General features: G+C 39.1%; 2 protein-coding genes across 2 annotated transcripts in view; both read left to right on the top strand.

The window, feature by feature from the left end:
- chrm2a (cholinergic receptor, muscarinic 2a) overlaps positions 1-17,253 on the top strand; it is a 162,312-nt gene that overhangs the window by 128,370 nt on the left and 16,689 nt on the right. The window lies entirely within an intron of this gene.
- LOC140368212 (E3 ubiquitin-protein ligase TRIM35-like) lies at positions 12,270-16,174 on the top strand. The gene is made up of 6 exons (XM_072455155.1): positions 12,270-12,703; positions 13,433-13,528; positions 13,592-13,822; positions 13,899-13,921; positions 14,374-14,492; positions 15,573-16,174. The coding sequence occupies exons 1-6, from the start codon at positions 12,281-12,283 to the stop codon at positions 16,121-16,123; spliced, it is 1,443 nt and encodes a 480-aa protein (XP_072311256.1). The 5' UTR covers positions 12,270-12,280; the 3' UTR covers positions 16,124-16,174.

Consider the following 17,253-nt stretch of genomic DNA (forward strand, 5'->3'; position numbering starts at 1 on the left):
GTTTTGTTTTATTTTTGGACTTGACGGAAATTATCTTTTTGGACTTATTATGTAACCATAATGCATGACTAGATGAAAGTACAGGACGAAAAGACAGAAGTGTTTTTAAATTTAGGATCAAATGCAGGCACGGGCCTGGAAGTGATAATATGGGTCAATGAGTGACTACTGATGTTTTTGGACATAGGAGTAGAATGGGCAGTGAGTAAAGTTATAGTAAAAGTTATATCAGTAACTTATTTATTTGTATTATCATGAGGAAACCTCGTATTACAATGTAGACGTAAGTGAGGGAAAAAGTTAAATAGTGACGTCTAATGCCGTCCCAAGACATGAATGGGTCATTAACTAAAGCAATTGACGCAGAAGTGGGGGGACATGGGAGGACACCAAGTCATAAAAGATAGTCAGAGATAAGGGGCTATTGACTGGCAAAGAATCTGGAGGACTCAGGATGGAGCAGATGTTGTTATCTTTACGGATCACAGGGACACCAAGAGGTTACACCTCAGGGGGGGTTGACGTGATAAGTAATAGGAAAAGTTAAAATTAACAGGGAAAGAATTTGACGTTCTAAAGTAAATGCCTGAAGGATTGTGGCAATTCAATCAAGAATTGAATAGATTTAAATTAGACAATATCATCTAAATTTAGACGTTATAGAAGTTATGAAAACCAGTGATAACATGACTTAAACATTATAGGACTCAGGACGGAGCCAAGAGATGGTTAGACTACAAGAAGGAGAGAAAGCAGGTTACAAGTGAAGGTAAAGAGTAAGTGAAAAGAGAGAAAGAAAAGCAGGTTTAGAAATTTGGAAATGGGTGTTTCCTCCGTTACGAGAGGAAGACAGAGAGGAAGACAGAGAGGAAGACAGAGAGAAACAGAGGGGAAGACAGAGAGGAAGATGTGATGAGAGACAAAGGAAAGACAAAGAAAGTAGGGAACAAGGGGAAAACAGGTTGATAAAATGATGTGCCTTATGGACAAGGGGAAGGTTTAGAATCATTTTGATTGTTAATACACATATAGACTTGTTAGAACAAACTAATACACAAGGTTTGTAAAGCACCACATGAGCAGGTGTGAGAGATTGAGTTTGAAACTCACCTGAAGCACATATAGAAGATTAGCACATATTACATTAGACGTGTGACTTTATTCAGGCCACACCCACAGAGGAGATGTGAAATTATTAATTATGTGAAGAATTCAAAGTTGTGAACTGACCCTTATGGCCAGCTCAAACGGGGGAATTACTTAAATAATTAGTATTGTTTGATGTATTTGTGTTGCAATCACACACACAAACACACACACATACATACATACATACAGACGCAATTCCATCTCTTCCTTGATTACATCCTGGATTAGTGAACGTTGTAAACTATCTGGATTATTGAATTTTGTTTAAATGTAGAATTATGTAGTAGTTTGAGAAATGGGCAAGGCCATATCTCAAAAAGGAGGGATATACTAGTAAACATACATTCCGAATCAATAATTACAAAAAAAAAATTGTAAACAAGAAAACTGTTTGAAATACACTGAATTGTCAAAAAGACTTTGTTTATCACCGCAGAGAACGTGTTGGAGATGTGGTGTTTACAGAAACGAGCCAAGTGGAACAGCAAAGTGGACGGAGCCACACCGTGTCGTCCTCACACCGACCATTGGAGGGACGAGAACATGGGTGCTCTCATGGGAAAGTGAGAGAAATGTCTGGGCAACACAGCGGCAGGTCCATAACATCGCAGACGCAGGACTTCGTTTGTATGAGTTTTGTCCAGAGTCTACAGTAGAGTATGATACTCTGCTACAATGGATGTGAACACAGATTCTACAGTACGCAAAGTACTATACTCTGCTACGATAAACGAGAGCCAGAGGCTACGGTGCGCAGAGTACCATACTCTGTGGAAAAAGAATCAACAGTTATCATCATCACAGTGATGACGATAATATGGGTGCTGAACACCTGTATTATGCACCGGACAATCGGGACAATTGGGACAATCGATCAACATACAATGGTGTGTCACAACTGTGTATACTGGGAAATGAAACATACACAGACATGGAAAATAGAGGGAAGAAAATAAGTGATCAACATGAAAGGTTATGAAATGTGTAATGTGAAATGTACAATGTATAATTGACATGACAGAGGCTGAAGAAACACAATGGCATATTATACAGCCACTATTGTTTGCACTAACGAAGAGGTTTTTTTTTATCGGATACAACATAACTACATGCAATGTTAATGAGATTATGAATTGAGATGGGAAATGTACCAGTTCATATGTGTCATAGGTGTGACCGAAGCGAGCAGCGGAAGAAGGTCTCTTAAGAAACCAAGCGAGGACATATGGTGGTGTGGGGACACTTGTGGGACATTGTACCTATGTATCTCTTTTGTGGCCAGCCATGGTCATAACAAAGACCAGCATCACCCAGAACCATACCGCAGGGTCAAGGTCGAGAGGTTAGTGGACAGTCTGGTTCCAGTAGCACTACGTATTTGATTCTATTGGGGTGTCCAGAGAGGTCCCTGACGAGTCAAACTGACTGACCAGAGAGCAGCGGGTTTAAGGGCTTTCCGCTTGTACTTCTATATTTCCCATCACACCGCACAAATTATAGACAAGACAAATTGTCTGTTTGTCAAATTACAGATATTGACCAATCTGACTCAAAATTTAGGACAGTAATGCTGTAGAAATGTTGTGGGCCGAGAGAAAAGGAGTGTGTTCAATGTTGAAAAATGTGCATCACTTTTTGAGTGTAAAAGTGTCATTTTAACACCTATTTGAAAGACATGTTGAAAACTGAAAAGAGTAATGTGTTTGGCATATGAGACAGTAGACTAATGCTTTGATAAACAAGAGGGAAATGTGATAAAATGTGAATATATGATTATATTTCTGTGATGTATTTTATCTGCATAATAGTGATATTTTATCTGCATCATTAGTCTAAGAGAAGAACGGGTGTGTGACAAACTGCATTTGTTTGTGAAGGGGTATCATAAAGATGGGCCAAAGAATGTTGCCCCGGGGGGGAGTTGCACCCCCCCTTGCAGGCTTTATCTCTACGGAAAAATACCAAGTGCCTTGATGTGAGGCTGACCAATGAGAAATGTGACCCGCCTATTCCAGAATATCTAATAAAACCAACCAGCATGGGAAAAAACAGGGTGAGACGCAGGAGGATCACGCAGGCTGCTTACCACAGCTTGCGTGATCAGTCCCCGCGTTTTCTCCCATGCATGCCATTCAAATGTCTTATGTTTCTGTGTCGTTTCATATTCTAAGTTGAATTGTGTTCTCAATGTGTTACGGAATAGCATCTGGTGTTTGTCTAATTCCATGACAAGGACACACTGCAAGGTGCAAAGGTTTTTTACAGTACAACTGGAGGCTACACTGCCATTGTCTAGTGTGACTGAGTCTCGCAGGTCTTTAGGACCTTGCACATTAAGAAGCAGCCAATAAAGTGTTATCTAGATTTGTATATTGTTCACACAGACACTGCTGTTGCGATTTTGGGCATTATAAAAACGAATTGAATTTAATTTAAACAAAAGCAACTTTTCTAACCTGCCCCCCCAGGTACACTTTGGAGCGTCTCGGGCGCTTCCATTAATGGCGGTTTGCGTCTCCATGGCAAGGGATGTGGAAAAACAGGCAGCACCAAAGCCCTTTGGTTTGATAAAACAATGATGTATGGTCGGTGATAGCCGTTATAACAGGTTTAGGTAATTATTTTGTGGACAGTAGTGTAGCAGAGGGATTCAGGGTCATGCAACACTGGATTTGAGGCGACTATAGTTTACATAGATGTGGTTAAAGTGATGTAACGTTCTACTGCAGAAGTTAGAGTGTCAGAAGGTCCGCCCGCTGCTTCAAATCCTATTCATCAGATGGGTTTGTTAATGTAAACCAGAGTTCCTCACCTTGTTCTAAAGTAACGTTATTAAGATAAAATAATAAATATAAAAAAAACAAAATAAGATAAATGATAAATAATTTTAAACTTGTGTTTTTCATTTTTTTCTACACAAACTGCAGCTTGAAAAAACGATGATACAATTTACCACACGGACTATCCCACTAAAGAGAATAATACGGTAATTAGAAAAACACGAGCACCTGTCATATGGTTGCATGAATTTTGATTTAGCAAGTGGCTCAGCTCGATATGCTGAAAAATGAAAAATATTGATCTGATATATTGACAACAGATATAATTGCATATTTTCATGGAGGATTATGACGTAACTATCCAAAAGTAATTACAAACAGACAAATCTATCTAGTTATCTACCAAATTTCCCACTATTTCCCCCATAGAAATGTGTCTTTGTGTGTTTCCACCAACCTTACAAACTAACAGATACATGTACAGAACATCAATCCACAGTGACAGCAGAGGTGATTCTAAACTTAATGATATTACTAACAAAATGACTTGAAACATGATATTGTTCAGCTTCGCCCACATGCAACCTGTGATTTCAAGTCAAAAACTCTGCCAAGCTTCGGGATAGTCTCGTTATGAGTGGAGGCTGGCTGCACTCGAAGACTTTTCTGTGTCTCTTATTCTTGAAAGAAACGGCAAAGGTAAAAAAGCTCTTTTATATATCACTTGTTTCACAATCTGGCCTTTTTCTGCAATTGCATTTTTACTTTCAAGCACATAACAATGCACAAGAACCATTAGTGCTTGTAATATGACATTTAAGCGCACGTTCTCATCTGAAGTCATCTGAACACAATATTCCAACGTTGCATAAATGTCATTCGAACAAGACACAAATGGCATCGTGGACCGTTTCTGAGCATGTCTTCAAGTGTGAGATGCAATCACTGTATTTCCCCCCCTGCAGTCTCCCAGCAACATATGCGCAATGAGCTCAAATCCTCTAAATCTTTTCAGCTAACCTACACATGAGAGAGAGGCTGGAACAGCCTGGTTACCACAAGGAATGTAGGCTCATTTCCACCTCGTCGCAGCTTTGGCAAACACTGTGAAAACGAAAAGAGCAGCACATTTAAAGATCTGTCATTTTAGCAGGTCGCGGCTTGAGAATATGTCACTGTGAATCTAAAATGAAAAACACTAAGGCAACAAGGTCAACAGTGTTTCTAAGGACGTCATCACACACATTTACGCAGACACATTTATACTTCTCCGGGCTTCATTGTAAACTCGAATAAACTGCAGGTTGGCCGTGCGGTGATTATGATTGACACACATAACAAGTATTCAACAACAAAAAAAATAATGTTCCAAATCTCACTCCAAATGACAATCTTTTGTTGATGTTGGTTCGCTCTCTCTCTCTGTGTGTGAGGTTGAAGATGACGCAGTGAGATGTGGGCGGCGGCGGTGGTGGTGGTGTTGCTGGTGGCAGCTGTGGCCTGAATGTGGTGATATAATTCTCTGCGTGTCTATAGATGTGTTTTATAGTACACTGGGACCTTTCCCCAGAGCTGCAGATGATAGGATTACACCAGTCACACCCTCCTTGGACACCTTTAAGTCAGGCCAAAGCTCCAATCCCTTTTTCGAGCAGCCGGGGGATTTATATCATTCAAATCCTCTGCAGGAGAGATAAGAAATATTAATACAATCTTTCTGAATAGTTACTGAGATGTGCCCCAGGAATGTTAATTAGTGATTAGGTCAAAGAAGAGTCCTGTCGAGAGGCGCAGTATTTGAACCCGTGGAGTGTGCGTGATTTGTATGCCTGGAAACAAAACACCGTACGAGAAGAAAGAAGAAAGGCATGTGTGAAGTATTTGCAAAGCAGAACCTGGCGTCCGGGTCGTGGCGATATCAAGTTATTTATCGAGCACATTATACTGGATGCCTCGACTACTACTATTCAATATGCTATATACTGGTGGAAAATAATATGTGAGTGCACACCCACATGAGTCAACAAGGGATTGTGAAGCTTCAGACACTACACTAGATCTAATGTTTGACCCCCAGGAGCCAGAGGGAGGGACGCGGACTACACATAACTCTAAAAGGCAGGAAGGTCATGAGGTAAGAATTACACCCTTATACTCGCTTTTGATCCAAATGAGATGAGCTCATAACTCATGTAGCCCTTATTTTGTTGCAATAATACACTTTTAAACTCTTTACAATTCAAAAGAAATTGCTTGAGGCCACTTTTGAGACCTCAGTGACAATACAAACTTGTAAAAAAGTAGTTTCTTTCATATTATCATACACAAATATTATCTTACACTAGTTGAGCCTGCTGGATTATTATCATTCTAAATGACTCAGGAAAGGCCACATTTTTTAATACTTTAGTACTGATTAGCATCTGAAATTAGATTGTTGACAGCCCTAGAAGCCAGTATGTTAGAAATCTCAATCATTACAAACCTTGGCCTTTTGGCCTACAAATATAATATTTCCCCCAGGGAGTAATGACATTTAGAGTAATGAGACAATATTGCGCGACACTTATTGCATTAAATAAGAACACTAAAATATGTCTTCAATATTACAAACTCAATCATTTCATTCAGCATACAGATACATAGCATTAGATTATGACTTCACTAAGATTGAAGCCTAATAAAGTCACTTTGAAAGTGAGATCCCTGGCTCCGGCCTGAAGCCTCTCGTGTCACCATGCCACTACAAATTTGACACATCACCGGTGACAGGCCACTCTGGCATTAACTGAATCAAATGACCCACATAGAGGTAGTCAATGTGTGGTCATCCTGGTCCTGCAGCCCCTTATTCTCTGCTTTGATCTAATCTTAATGAGGATACCAGTTCACAACTCTTTTGATACTTCAGACTTTCAGGAATGTCAAGATAACACATTCTACCTAGCACTCGAAAAAGAGATCTTCATTAGAGCAGTCGACTGACATTGACAATATTTCTTCACTTTCTTATCGGTATGTTCAATTTCTCTTGATAGTGCAGCAGTGGGGAGAAAAAAACATAAGAATTTGGGTCATCAGAGACAGCAGACTCATCCGGCTAAAACAAAATTGTCATCACTCTGGTTTGCTGAGCTTGGGTGTACAGAGGAGCGAGGAGGAAGTCAGGAGGGGAAATGAGTTAACAGAGAGATAGAGTGAGCAGCTGTGCAGGGCTGTATTGCTGTGTCCCTGTCAGACTCAGCTTATTGAATTGATGACACTCCTTTAAACTACGCAGGGCTGAGATGGCGGATACAGGCACGTGTGCGCAAGTAAGCAGCCGCGTCAATGATATAACAGTGTTTTTTGTGAATGAGAATCGTGTCATAGGATTTTTCAGGACTATATTTAATGCACAAAATGCGATTCCACTGAATTTACCGAGACCCTGAACCTCCAGAGATGAGTTGTCAATAATATCATGGGGTATTTTACAAGTTTGGCTATAGGCCTCGACGAACATCGATCATTCCAATTTCAGTATTGATCGCTGCTCAGTTTTTTGTTTTTTTTATGGTTTTAATGTTTATTATCTGGATCTCGGTGTATTTTACAGCGATTCATTTGGAACACACTCGTACGTGACCAATCAATTCAAATGGCTTTTTCCGCATGAAAGCACCATGAGGCAAAATCTATATTCTTTGCATACATTTTTATCTCTTGCATTGTTTCTTTGTTTAACTACACAATAAAATCACATGGAATTGAGTGAAAATGTTGGACTCAAGCATCCATCTGATCCTGAGTGACTTCTGCCACAACTGTGACATGTCCGTGTGCACAGAGTAGGGAAAATAGATGGCAAGAAAGTAAACTTGGAAATCAAACTGTTGAACCATTACTAAACCTTTACATAAACACACAACCAAAAACAGCGCCCGCCTCATCTCAAGCGACAATCTTTTGCGAGCGCCGTTGGAAACTCTTGCAATAATCCAATTTACATGGAGCAGTCAAGTCATGTGTGAAAGACTGAAAAATAAAAGCATCTTTGCACGAGGGTTTGACAACAGTGGAGGCTGCCTCTCAGGAGTCATGTTGTGAGGAGCATGAAAGTGATTTGGTGAGGTGTCGGAATTATTTTAATCTGCAAGAGATCAAAAAGATGATATGCCCCAACATCTAATACAGCTCTGATGCTCCTGTCAACCGTTTTCTTTGTATCATCATGGCCAGCAATTACCACAAAACAGGGCGGTTAATACAAGCGTCTTCTCCACGGTACATGCTGATTGTAATCTTTTTGTTCCTTATTTTCATTTGATTGTAATTATTTCATGCATAATTTTTTTTTTTTACACAGATTGCACCCGGATTACCATCGGAACAGGAATAATTAAAGCCAGATTGTGAGGCAGGTATTGCATGCTCTCCTCCAAGCTGAATTTGTTGATGTAAAAACGTTGAATTTCAGCCTGAATGCATAAAAGACGAGTTTACGTATTGAGCATTAATATCCTTCTAACCACTTGAGCATGAAAGGAAATGGATATAAAACGTTGCTCCCCATCAAATAAACTGCATTTTCTTGTTTGCAGTCGTCATGAGTTCATTGTCTATTAACTTTAATATAAATTGCATTTTTCCAAACACATATTGAAAAAGGGAAAATATCTCAACGTGTTTTCAAGTTCAAATGTTACAAGTGTTATGATTTGAGAGAGTGAACGTTTGAAATATTAACTGCAAAACAATTACACCTCTGGTTATCCACTAATGGTAAGAAATCAAATTTAACTTTGATTTTAAAAGCTCATCATATGGTAGATGCTAGTTCTGTGACATACTGGCCTTTTGTCACTACACCTCAGGCCCTTAGTTATTGATTTATTAACCTTTATTTAACCAGGTGAGATTGAGAGCTTTTGTCAAGGTTGACCCGGGGCAAAGCACACAAATCACAGAAAATTTTACATAATTAAGAGACATTTAAGAACAAATGAAAACTTTGCTAAACAAAAATAGAGGTGGATTTTCAGCCTCCATTAGTCTAATCAGGACAAAGTGCTTTGTTTCTCATTATACATACAAGCTCATTATAAATACAACCAAATTGAGTGGAAAAAATAAAGATGGGGGAGACAATGCACTGAACAGACCCACATGTTTTTGAAAATAGTAGACAATCATATATCATTATCTGCAAGAACATAAAACATCCACACTGTGAAGCCCCTTCTGGTCGGGGGATAAACCTTGCAGGGCCACTGAGTAATACTTTGCAGCTTTTGTTTAGGTAAAGTTCTCTGTTCTATTATGAACTCCCCACATATTTGATAACACACTGCTAAATTTGGTCAGTTTTGCAGATAAATTGTTGTTTGCACCTCAGACCCTCCATCAAACTTAATGTGCTCGGTATTTGGACCTGTCCTCACAGCTGAATTCTGGGGAAAGTGTTGCTGATGCCGTGTGTGAAGTGTAAAGCAGTGAGGCAGCTCTGGGGTTGTCTCTGCTGCGTGTTGGCCTGCCTGCACTCATTAGATTGGGAAGATTGACACGGACCATTTCACCCCCCTCTTCCTTCCCCTTTCAGCCCATATGAACCTCAGAGAGCATGAGCAGGGTGTGAGCAATAATGAATCACTATTAGCCCTGGTCACACCGGCTGACAACCAATTTACAAGGGGCTGCAGTCTCTGACAGGCAGGTAAATGTGTTTAACTGCGCCAAGCTTCTATAGTTCACAAGCTTGCACAAATAATCTGGGAGTTTGCAGAAATCACTTTAAAACAATGTGAATGGATCATGAAAGAACGCGTCTTATCAGAGTGGCAGTAAAAGGCCAGTGTAGTGTGAAAATTAAGTAATGTTGTGGGGACACAGTGACATCTAGTGGTTAAATGTTTTAGTGCACCATTAAGACTGATTTGACTCCTTTTTGTAACTGCTGTCTGTTCTTTTCACTTTATAGAACAGGGGTGGGCAATTATTTTCCTCCGAGGGCCATATTTGAATCCAGGCAAGTAGTGGAGGGCCGACCCGCAATCATTGGTGTGAAAAAAAAAATCAAAAAAATTAAATATAAAATAAAATATAAATTTTCTGTCAAATATAGGCTATTGAATCTATTATTTAATTCATTTCACATCATATTTATTAAGGATACAAGTGCAGACAGATGCCTGAGGGCAGGGCCGGCCCCAGCACATTTGGTGCCCTAGGCGAGCTACTCCTCCCAAAAAAAATCTGCCAAGCAAAAACACATATAACAATTTTCGTTAGATTTATTTGTCAATTCCAAAACAGTGTTTGGATACATAGAAGGAGGCGCAAAAAACTCCGCCAAGCAAAAAAATACATAATTTTTTTTAAATTTTATATATATATATATATATATATATATATATATATATATATATATATATATTTTTTTTTTATATATTTTTTTTGTATTACTTGGCATGTTTGGCGGGTCAGATTATAAAGACAAACGGGCCAAATGTGGCCCGCGGGCCGTAGTTTGCCCACCCCTGTTTGGCAGGTTTCTCCAGTTTAAAACTGGAGAAACCTGCCAAATTGCCTATTCATCAATCTGTTGGAGACTTTCAATTTTTTATCAAAGGCAACAAATTGATATGAACGAGCCAATCCGACTCATTCAAATATGAATAAAATTGAATAGTAAATCGTGTTTGTGGTCACCAGCCCTCTATCCCACTGATCTGTAGTTAGCTTGTGAATGTTTAAAAAAGCAAATGGGTGACACATGTAGAGTTACACAATGCCACCAAGTCATTTGTCAACACTAAAACAGGGCAATGAAAATCCACTGCCTGGTCCAGTGAAACGTCACTATGGAGAGGCGGAGCTTATCAGTTTTGCAGGTTTGAATTGAATGGACCTGTTTCTATTACTAAGCCGTTTTAGATTAATATTGTGGTTTATGTCTGTTAGAGAGCGATGTGTTCCACTACATGTAAGCACTATATTGTTCGGCGTAGGGATACACTCTGTTCAATTAATAAAGGCGGAACCTCCTGTTCACTTCACTCACGGGACCGGAGCAGTGAACAGTGCGGCTACCGATAAAAACGACACACGAGTCTCCTGTCCTGCATTATATACCTGGTGTACCAAGACTAAGAGTATTCTGCAAAGATGTCACAGTCAGATGGCACGGGAGAGAGTGCACAAGCTGAGCGAGACGCTGCAATGAACCCAACAATGTTGAAATGAGTGAGGGGTCTTTGTCAAGGTTTAGCTGTATAATAATGATCTATAAATGATATAGTTAAATGCAAAATCATAACAATGATTTTTTTTAAACATACTATATATCCTTTAAATTGTTTGGAGTCTAACTTTGAAAGGACAGATTGACTGGATGGACATGAACAGAAGAGGGTTGTTACCACGTGGCAACGGGGAACTGCCAAAGAGGTAAAAGATGAACTTTTATATACATTCTAATGGCTTGTTTTTATTGTGATCCTGTCTTTATTACACTGCACAAGTGACTAATTGTGACTCAAAAAAAACAAACAAACCAGCGCCTCCCTAAATGGCAATTGAACAAATTCAAATGACAAACATTTCTGTCCAGCTGCCTTTGTTTGGTTTAAATTTAAACACGGGGAGAAGTCAGAAGATGCTTGACATTTGGAAAAAAAATTAAAAAAATGAATGTATCATGAGTTAATTTTGTGCTGAATTGCAGAGGAGGTGAGGGCACTTATCAGGACTGTGAGAAGCGCTGATGAGGCAGAGAAGCATTTTATCTGTCTCCATGGTGACACTCCAATCAAAAGTTCCCGCGATTTTCTCTTCATCATAAAAACGCAGTTGGCAGCAAACTGCGACAGCTGCAGAGTGAAGACTCATGATAATAATTAAACAAAACAATACCGGGTAACTGCCCAGGCACAATAAATAACAGTTCGGTTATTTGACAAATAGTGAAAATATGACTGTTGTTATTATTACAAAACAATCATCAGTATTGATTCTTGTAACAAACAAGAACATCAGGATGTTCTGTGTCCGTATGAAACAGTTACGCGCTGAAAGAGTTAAATTCTCTGCGCAGTGACTCCGCCCCCTTCTTTGACGACATGAACCAGGAAGTGTGCACACAAACAACAACCTCGAAGGATCATTCCAGCACCAGGTTGGTTTCATTTCATTTATTGCACAATTATGCTATGACAACGCAATGTGACACTGGTTTACGCTGTTGTAGAAGGCAATACACTTCCAAATGTAATATTATGACAATAAAGTAACATTAAGTACAGTAAGACAGTCAATAGTAACATTGTTTGCTCGTTTGTTTCTTTGCCCTGCCAACGGAAGTCCCAGAGGAAATGGCAGGCAGATTGTCTCTTTCTGAAGTTGACCTTTCGTGCCCAATATGCTGTGACATCTTCAACAACCCTGTGGTGCTGAAGTGCAGCCATAGTTTCTGTGAGTCATGCCTGCAGCAGCACTGGGCTCAGATCAGGCCCAGGCGGGACTGTCCCATGTGCAGGAGTGAGCTCTTAGATGACCCGGTGCCCAGTCTGACCCTGAGGAACCTGTGCGAGTCCTATATCCAGGACGCTGAAGACGTGGAGGAGAGGACGGGGGGACTGCAGTGTGACCCAGGCGAGATGTGTCCTTATCACGGAGAGAAGTTCAAACTTTTTTGCCTCGTGGACAAAGTGCCAATTTGTGTTGTTTGCCACACCTCGAGGAAGCACAAGCAACACGACTGCTGCCCTTTGAGCGAGGCCATTGTGGAGGTCAAGGTGAATCCATCATTGTGTCAGAATCTATACACACACCATACACGCAGATAGGTGGTCATTATTTTATTACACTGATACTATTAATGAGAGAAGGGTTTAAGCAGAGGAAACTAATAAAAGATTCAGCGAGACTAAATCATAAGCCAATCAGAGTTAAATATTTTAGAATAAGCCATTATCTGTTCTAAAGTAAACAAATAAAAGCTACAACCAGAACAGGACTAACAGAAATGAATCTTCAAAATGTTCCTGCCATACTGCATACTGACCAGTACCAGTTTGCCTTTGTTTAATGCACACCAGAAATCTGATCACATTCTGATTTCTGGAGATCAGTTTATTGAAATGCCAGTTACAGTTGCATTTGATGTGAGTAATCTTATTTATATCAGATTATTCACACCAGTGCAGGTTTTGACATGGACAATGATTGAAAAAAAAAACAATAAAAAATGGACAAACTAATCTGGCAAAGATGAAAGTCAAAGATAAATTCACTGCACTTGGTCTTACACATATAAGTTACTCCAAAAATCGAACTGTCACATGTCACATCAGTCACCTGGTGTTTTCTCTTGGACATGTAAAGAAAAATCAGACCCAACCGTTGGGTCTTTATTCTGTTTATTCTAGATTTGTCTGGCCATGTAAATGTACCCACTGCCATTTATTTAAAAAAGCTTTTGCATATAAGTAATTACAGCATTTACAATAATTATCCTTCCAAAGGACAAAATGAAGTCTGCTCTGGAGTCACTGCAAGAGAAGAGGATGACTTTTGAACACATGAAGAAGGTCTATGAGGACAGTGAGTCGCACATACAGGTAAGGTGTACTGCGGGCTATTATTTACAGTCAGCAAGTCACTCCGACCATGTGATGCTTCAGTTTCAGGCACAGCAGGTGGAGAGGAAGACACACAAGGAGTTTGATGTGCTGCGCAGGTTTCTGGAAGCGGAGGAGGCAGCCAGGGTAGAATCTCTGAGGAGAGAAGAGGAGCACAAGACTTTGGCAATGAGAGAAAAGGCAGAAGAAATGTCCAGAAACATACAGACTGTATCTGAAAGTATCCGAGCCCTGGAGGAGCAGATGGCGCTGGATGGTGTATCTGTACTTCATGTATGTAAACATCAGTCACATTATAATGTATTGATTATTACTCAAAGTGTTTACATATTATTTTATTGTCTTTCAGAAGTGCCAACAAACACTTAACAGGTACAAGTGAAATGTATTTTGTCTTACTTTGAGGGTTATCTTATCTTTTATTTATTTATCTCTCTCTCTATCTATCTATTTATCCATCTATCTTTAGCAGTGTACAGCCTCAACAGTTGCCGGTTGGTCATAAATCATATATACTGTATATTTTGCCATTTGAGACACAAGATTTACTAACTATAATACAATATTTTATTACTTTATCCTTCATTTTACATTCATATCTATCATTGTATTTAAGATTATTATTCTTACTTTATTACTAGCACTTTTGTAGTTTGTTAGTTTTGTTTACTGACATGACATCGCAATAAAGCTTTTCTGACTCTTATATTAAAGATGTTTACGTAACTATGTAAAGAAATGTTCTAACATCATGAGACTGTTCAATCTCTTTATAAATGTCGCTTTACAATTACAACATTTGAACCATTATTGTTTTCTTGCAGGGCCGTCATTCCTTGTGAGGACTCCTTTATGGCCCCGGGTGCACTCATAGATGTGGCTACATACTTGGGCTCTCTTAAATATCACGTATGGAAGAAGATGAACGAAATCATTGAATACAGTATGTATAATGATGTTTTATGCTGTGATGAGAAATGCAGCCGGAAAATGGTTGAGAATTGTTATGTTTGACGTTTCTGGAGTCGAGGAGAAGAGAAGGTTTGAAAGAGGAATGAGGAATGGAAGAAAGAGAATCGCTCTTTGAACAAAAATGGTAGATTAAGGTATAATTTGGCATCTGTGTCCTTTGCATTTGATGGGCTTGTTTTCTAACTTTCAACAAAGGCAGTTTTTTAAATGATGTATTTATGCAGGGGAAAACCAAATGAGAGAAACTTACACAAGTACACGTAATACAAATAAAACAAATGATGATATCCTGATAAAACATCCAATAAAATCAACAAATACCTAAAAACACTCGCAAATAAAGTCCTGCAAAGCCAGAGCTCTGGTACTCTGGGTGTTCTCTAACCAGTTTGAATTCATTAAAAGGCATTTGTGTTTTGTTCCATGGCAGGGAGCAAAGCTGATGAAAGCCTTTTACCCTAGTTCTGTATTGAATCTGTGAAAATGTGAAAAAATAATCTCCTGAGATCTTAGTCGACATCTTAATGTTTAAAAATCTTTAAACATGTTTGAACATTTTTGATTGGGCTACTCCAATTCCATACTTCATGTTATTTGTTTTTTGACCCAAATGTGACTTGGGTCTGATTTTTGACCAGCTGATGAATGAACAGCATGGATCTAATATCGTTTTTTTTTATTATTTCTCTCCATATGTCGTACTAAATCTGATTTAAATCTGAGCTTTTGCAAAGTGACATCACAGTTTTCTCACTTTTAAAGCGCTGAAATGCTGCACATTTTTTCCCACTTGAAAAAGCAAGAATTAAACACAACTAAACAATAAAATGCTGGCCAGTCAACAGCAGTGAAGCTAGAAAGTGCAAATAAATTGACGTTTTAAACTCAATTTTTATTTGTTTGTAATTTGAACTACTTATAAAAGAACAAAATAAAAGAAAACTATATCATTGTCAAGCCCTGTAGTGTAAATGTAGCCAACGTCTTGATGTTGATAAAAAGTGATCTCGTGTCACCTCGGTGTCCTGACAGTCTGCTGTGTTTCCATCAGCCCCAGTGACCCTGGACCCCAACACCGCGGCCCCCTGGCTGGTGCTGTCAGACGACCTCAGCAGTGTCCACGACAGCGAGGACAAGCAGAATCTCCCTGACAACCCGGAGCGCTTCGACCCCGACACTGGGGTCCTGGGCTCGAAGGGCTTCACCTCAGGCAAGCACATGTGGGAAGTCAGCGTGGGCAGTAACACCGCATGGGTGGTGGGCGTGGCCAAAGAATCCGTCCAGAGGAAAGACAAGGTGTCATCTGTGCTCAAGAATGGTTATCTGTCGGTGTATTTTTATCACAAGATGTACTTTGCTGGGACTTCACCTTTGACACGCCTTAACCTGAAGAGAAATCTGGTGAGAATTCGAGTGCTGCTGGATTGTGACAAAGGGAGAGTGTCTTTCTACGACTCGTATGACAACACACACATCTATACATTCAAGCATGCCATCATTGAAAGAGTTTTTCCATATTTTTGGGTGGGCTGCCAGCAATGTCCTTTAAAGATTGAACCTCTTGATGTTTCGGTCAAAGTTCAAGAACTTATGCCGTTCTAATCATCAATCACACCCTACTTACTGAACATTTAACAAAATAAACATTATGATCGTTCAAAATAAGAATATAAAGTGAATTTTGCCTATTATTTAACATTGCCTGAATGACTTACCGGTAATTCATCTTCTTAAGAGATATAATAATTCACGCCAATATTTAAGGTTTTATGAATGACTCTTTGTATAATGATCAGCTCATCAGGGGAGATTTGAGTTTGCATTTTATTTTACGTGAGTTGTAAAACGGGGAGGCCTACACTCATCTCACTGCAGATATAACATGCATTTTCTGGTTTAACAACTATTTTCTGTTGTGATTGTTACAGAATTGTATTGCCTTATTGCTTTCCATTCAACATTTTCTCTACAAATGTAATAAACATAATCCGTTTCCCCAGATATGAGATAAATATGTTGAAATCAAATATATATTTTATTGATAACCATTGTAATGTCTTTATTCTTAATTACAAAGACATTGAACGTGATGTCAGTGTGTCTCCTCTGTAGCTCCAACTTCCTGTCTCATTTCCTTTGAAGGAATTGAGCTTTGTTTAATCGAGGACAGGAGGAGGCAAAGAATGAGAAATGAGATGCAGCACAAACATGTAGCAGTGACGCAATACCTTTTTATAACGGCAGGCGGCGCAAGTGGTGCAACCTGGTGGTGCAACCTTCATAGCACATCTCATTAAAAAAGTGTGACGATTAATAAATTAAGCACTGGTGGATTTCATGTGCTGGAATTTCAGACCTTACATTCTAAATTAAAAATGAAATGGATAAAAAGATATTTAGTCAACTCAAACTTCAGGGAACATTATTTAAATGCATGCATTTCAAGCATTGGGAGGTTTACACTTTATTTACGATGTGATTATAGCATTGAAAGGGTTCCAGGTAAGAAAGACAGCCTGAGTGAGACAACTGTGGAGTAATATGTATATATCCAGTGAACAATGTTTCCCTCATTCCCATGGACAAACCTCTTCATTTGTAGTTCGTAATAGTTGCCAATTCTGACCTTACTCTTTGAATTCAATACAGGAATTTTCTTATGAACTTTTGAAGTTAACAGTTATCAATAAAGTCATATTTACAGTAAAATTAGCAATAATAAATAAAATCGA

Source organism: Eucyclogobius newberryi, unplaced genomic scaffold (genome assembly GCF_026437365.1).
Source record: "Eucyclogobius newberryi isolate DKJ021-1_F unplaced genomic scaffold, fEucNew1.0.hap1 SCAF_2, whole genome shotgun sequence".
Lineage (NCBI taxonomy): Eukaryota > Metazoa > Chordata > Actinopteri > Gobiiformes > Gobiidae > Eucyclogobius > Eucyclogobius newberryi.

Bases quoted from the DNA above. Each gene is read 5' to 3' on its own strand.
- LOC140368212 (XM_072455155.1), top strand. From the start codon at position 12,281: ATGGCAGGCAGATTGTCTCTTTCTGAAGTTGACCTTTCGTGCCCAATA. The intron at 13,922-14,373 runs GTACAAGTGAAA...GTTTTCTTGCAG, and splicing joins TGCCAACAAACACTTAACAG to GGCCGTCATTCCTTGTGAGG. The intron at 14,493-15,572 runs GTATGTATAATG...TGTTTCCATCAG, and splicing joins GAACGAAATCATTGAATACA to CCCCAGTGACCCTGGACCCC.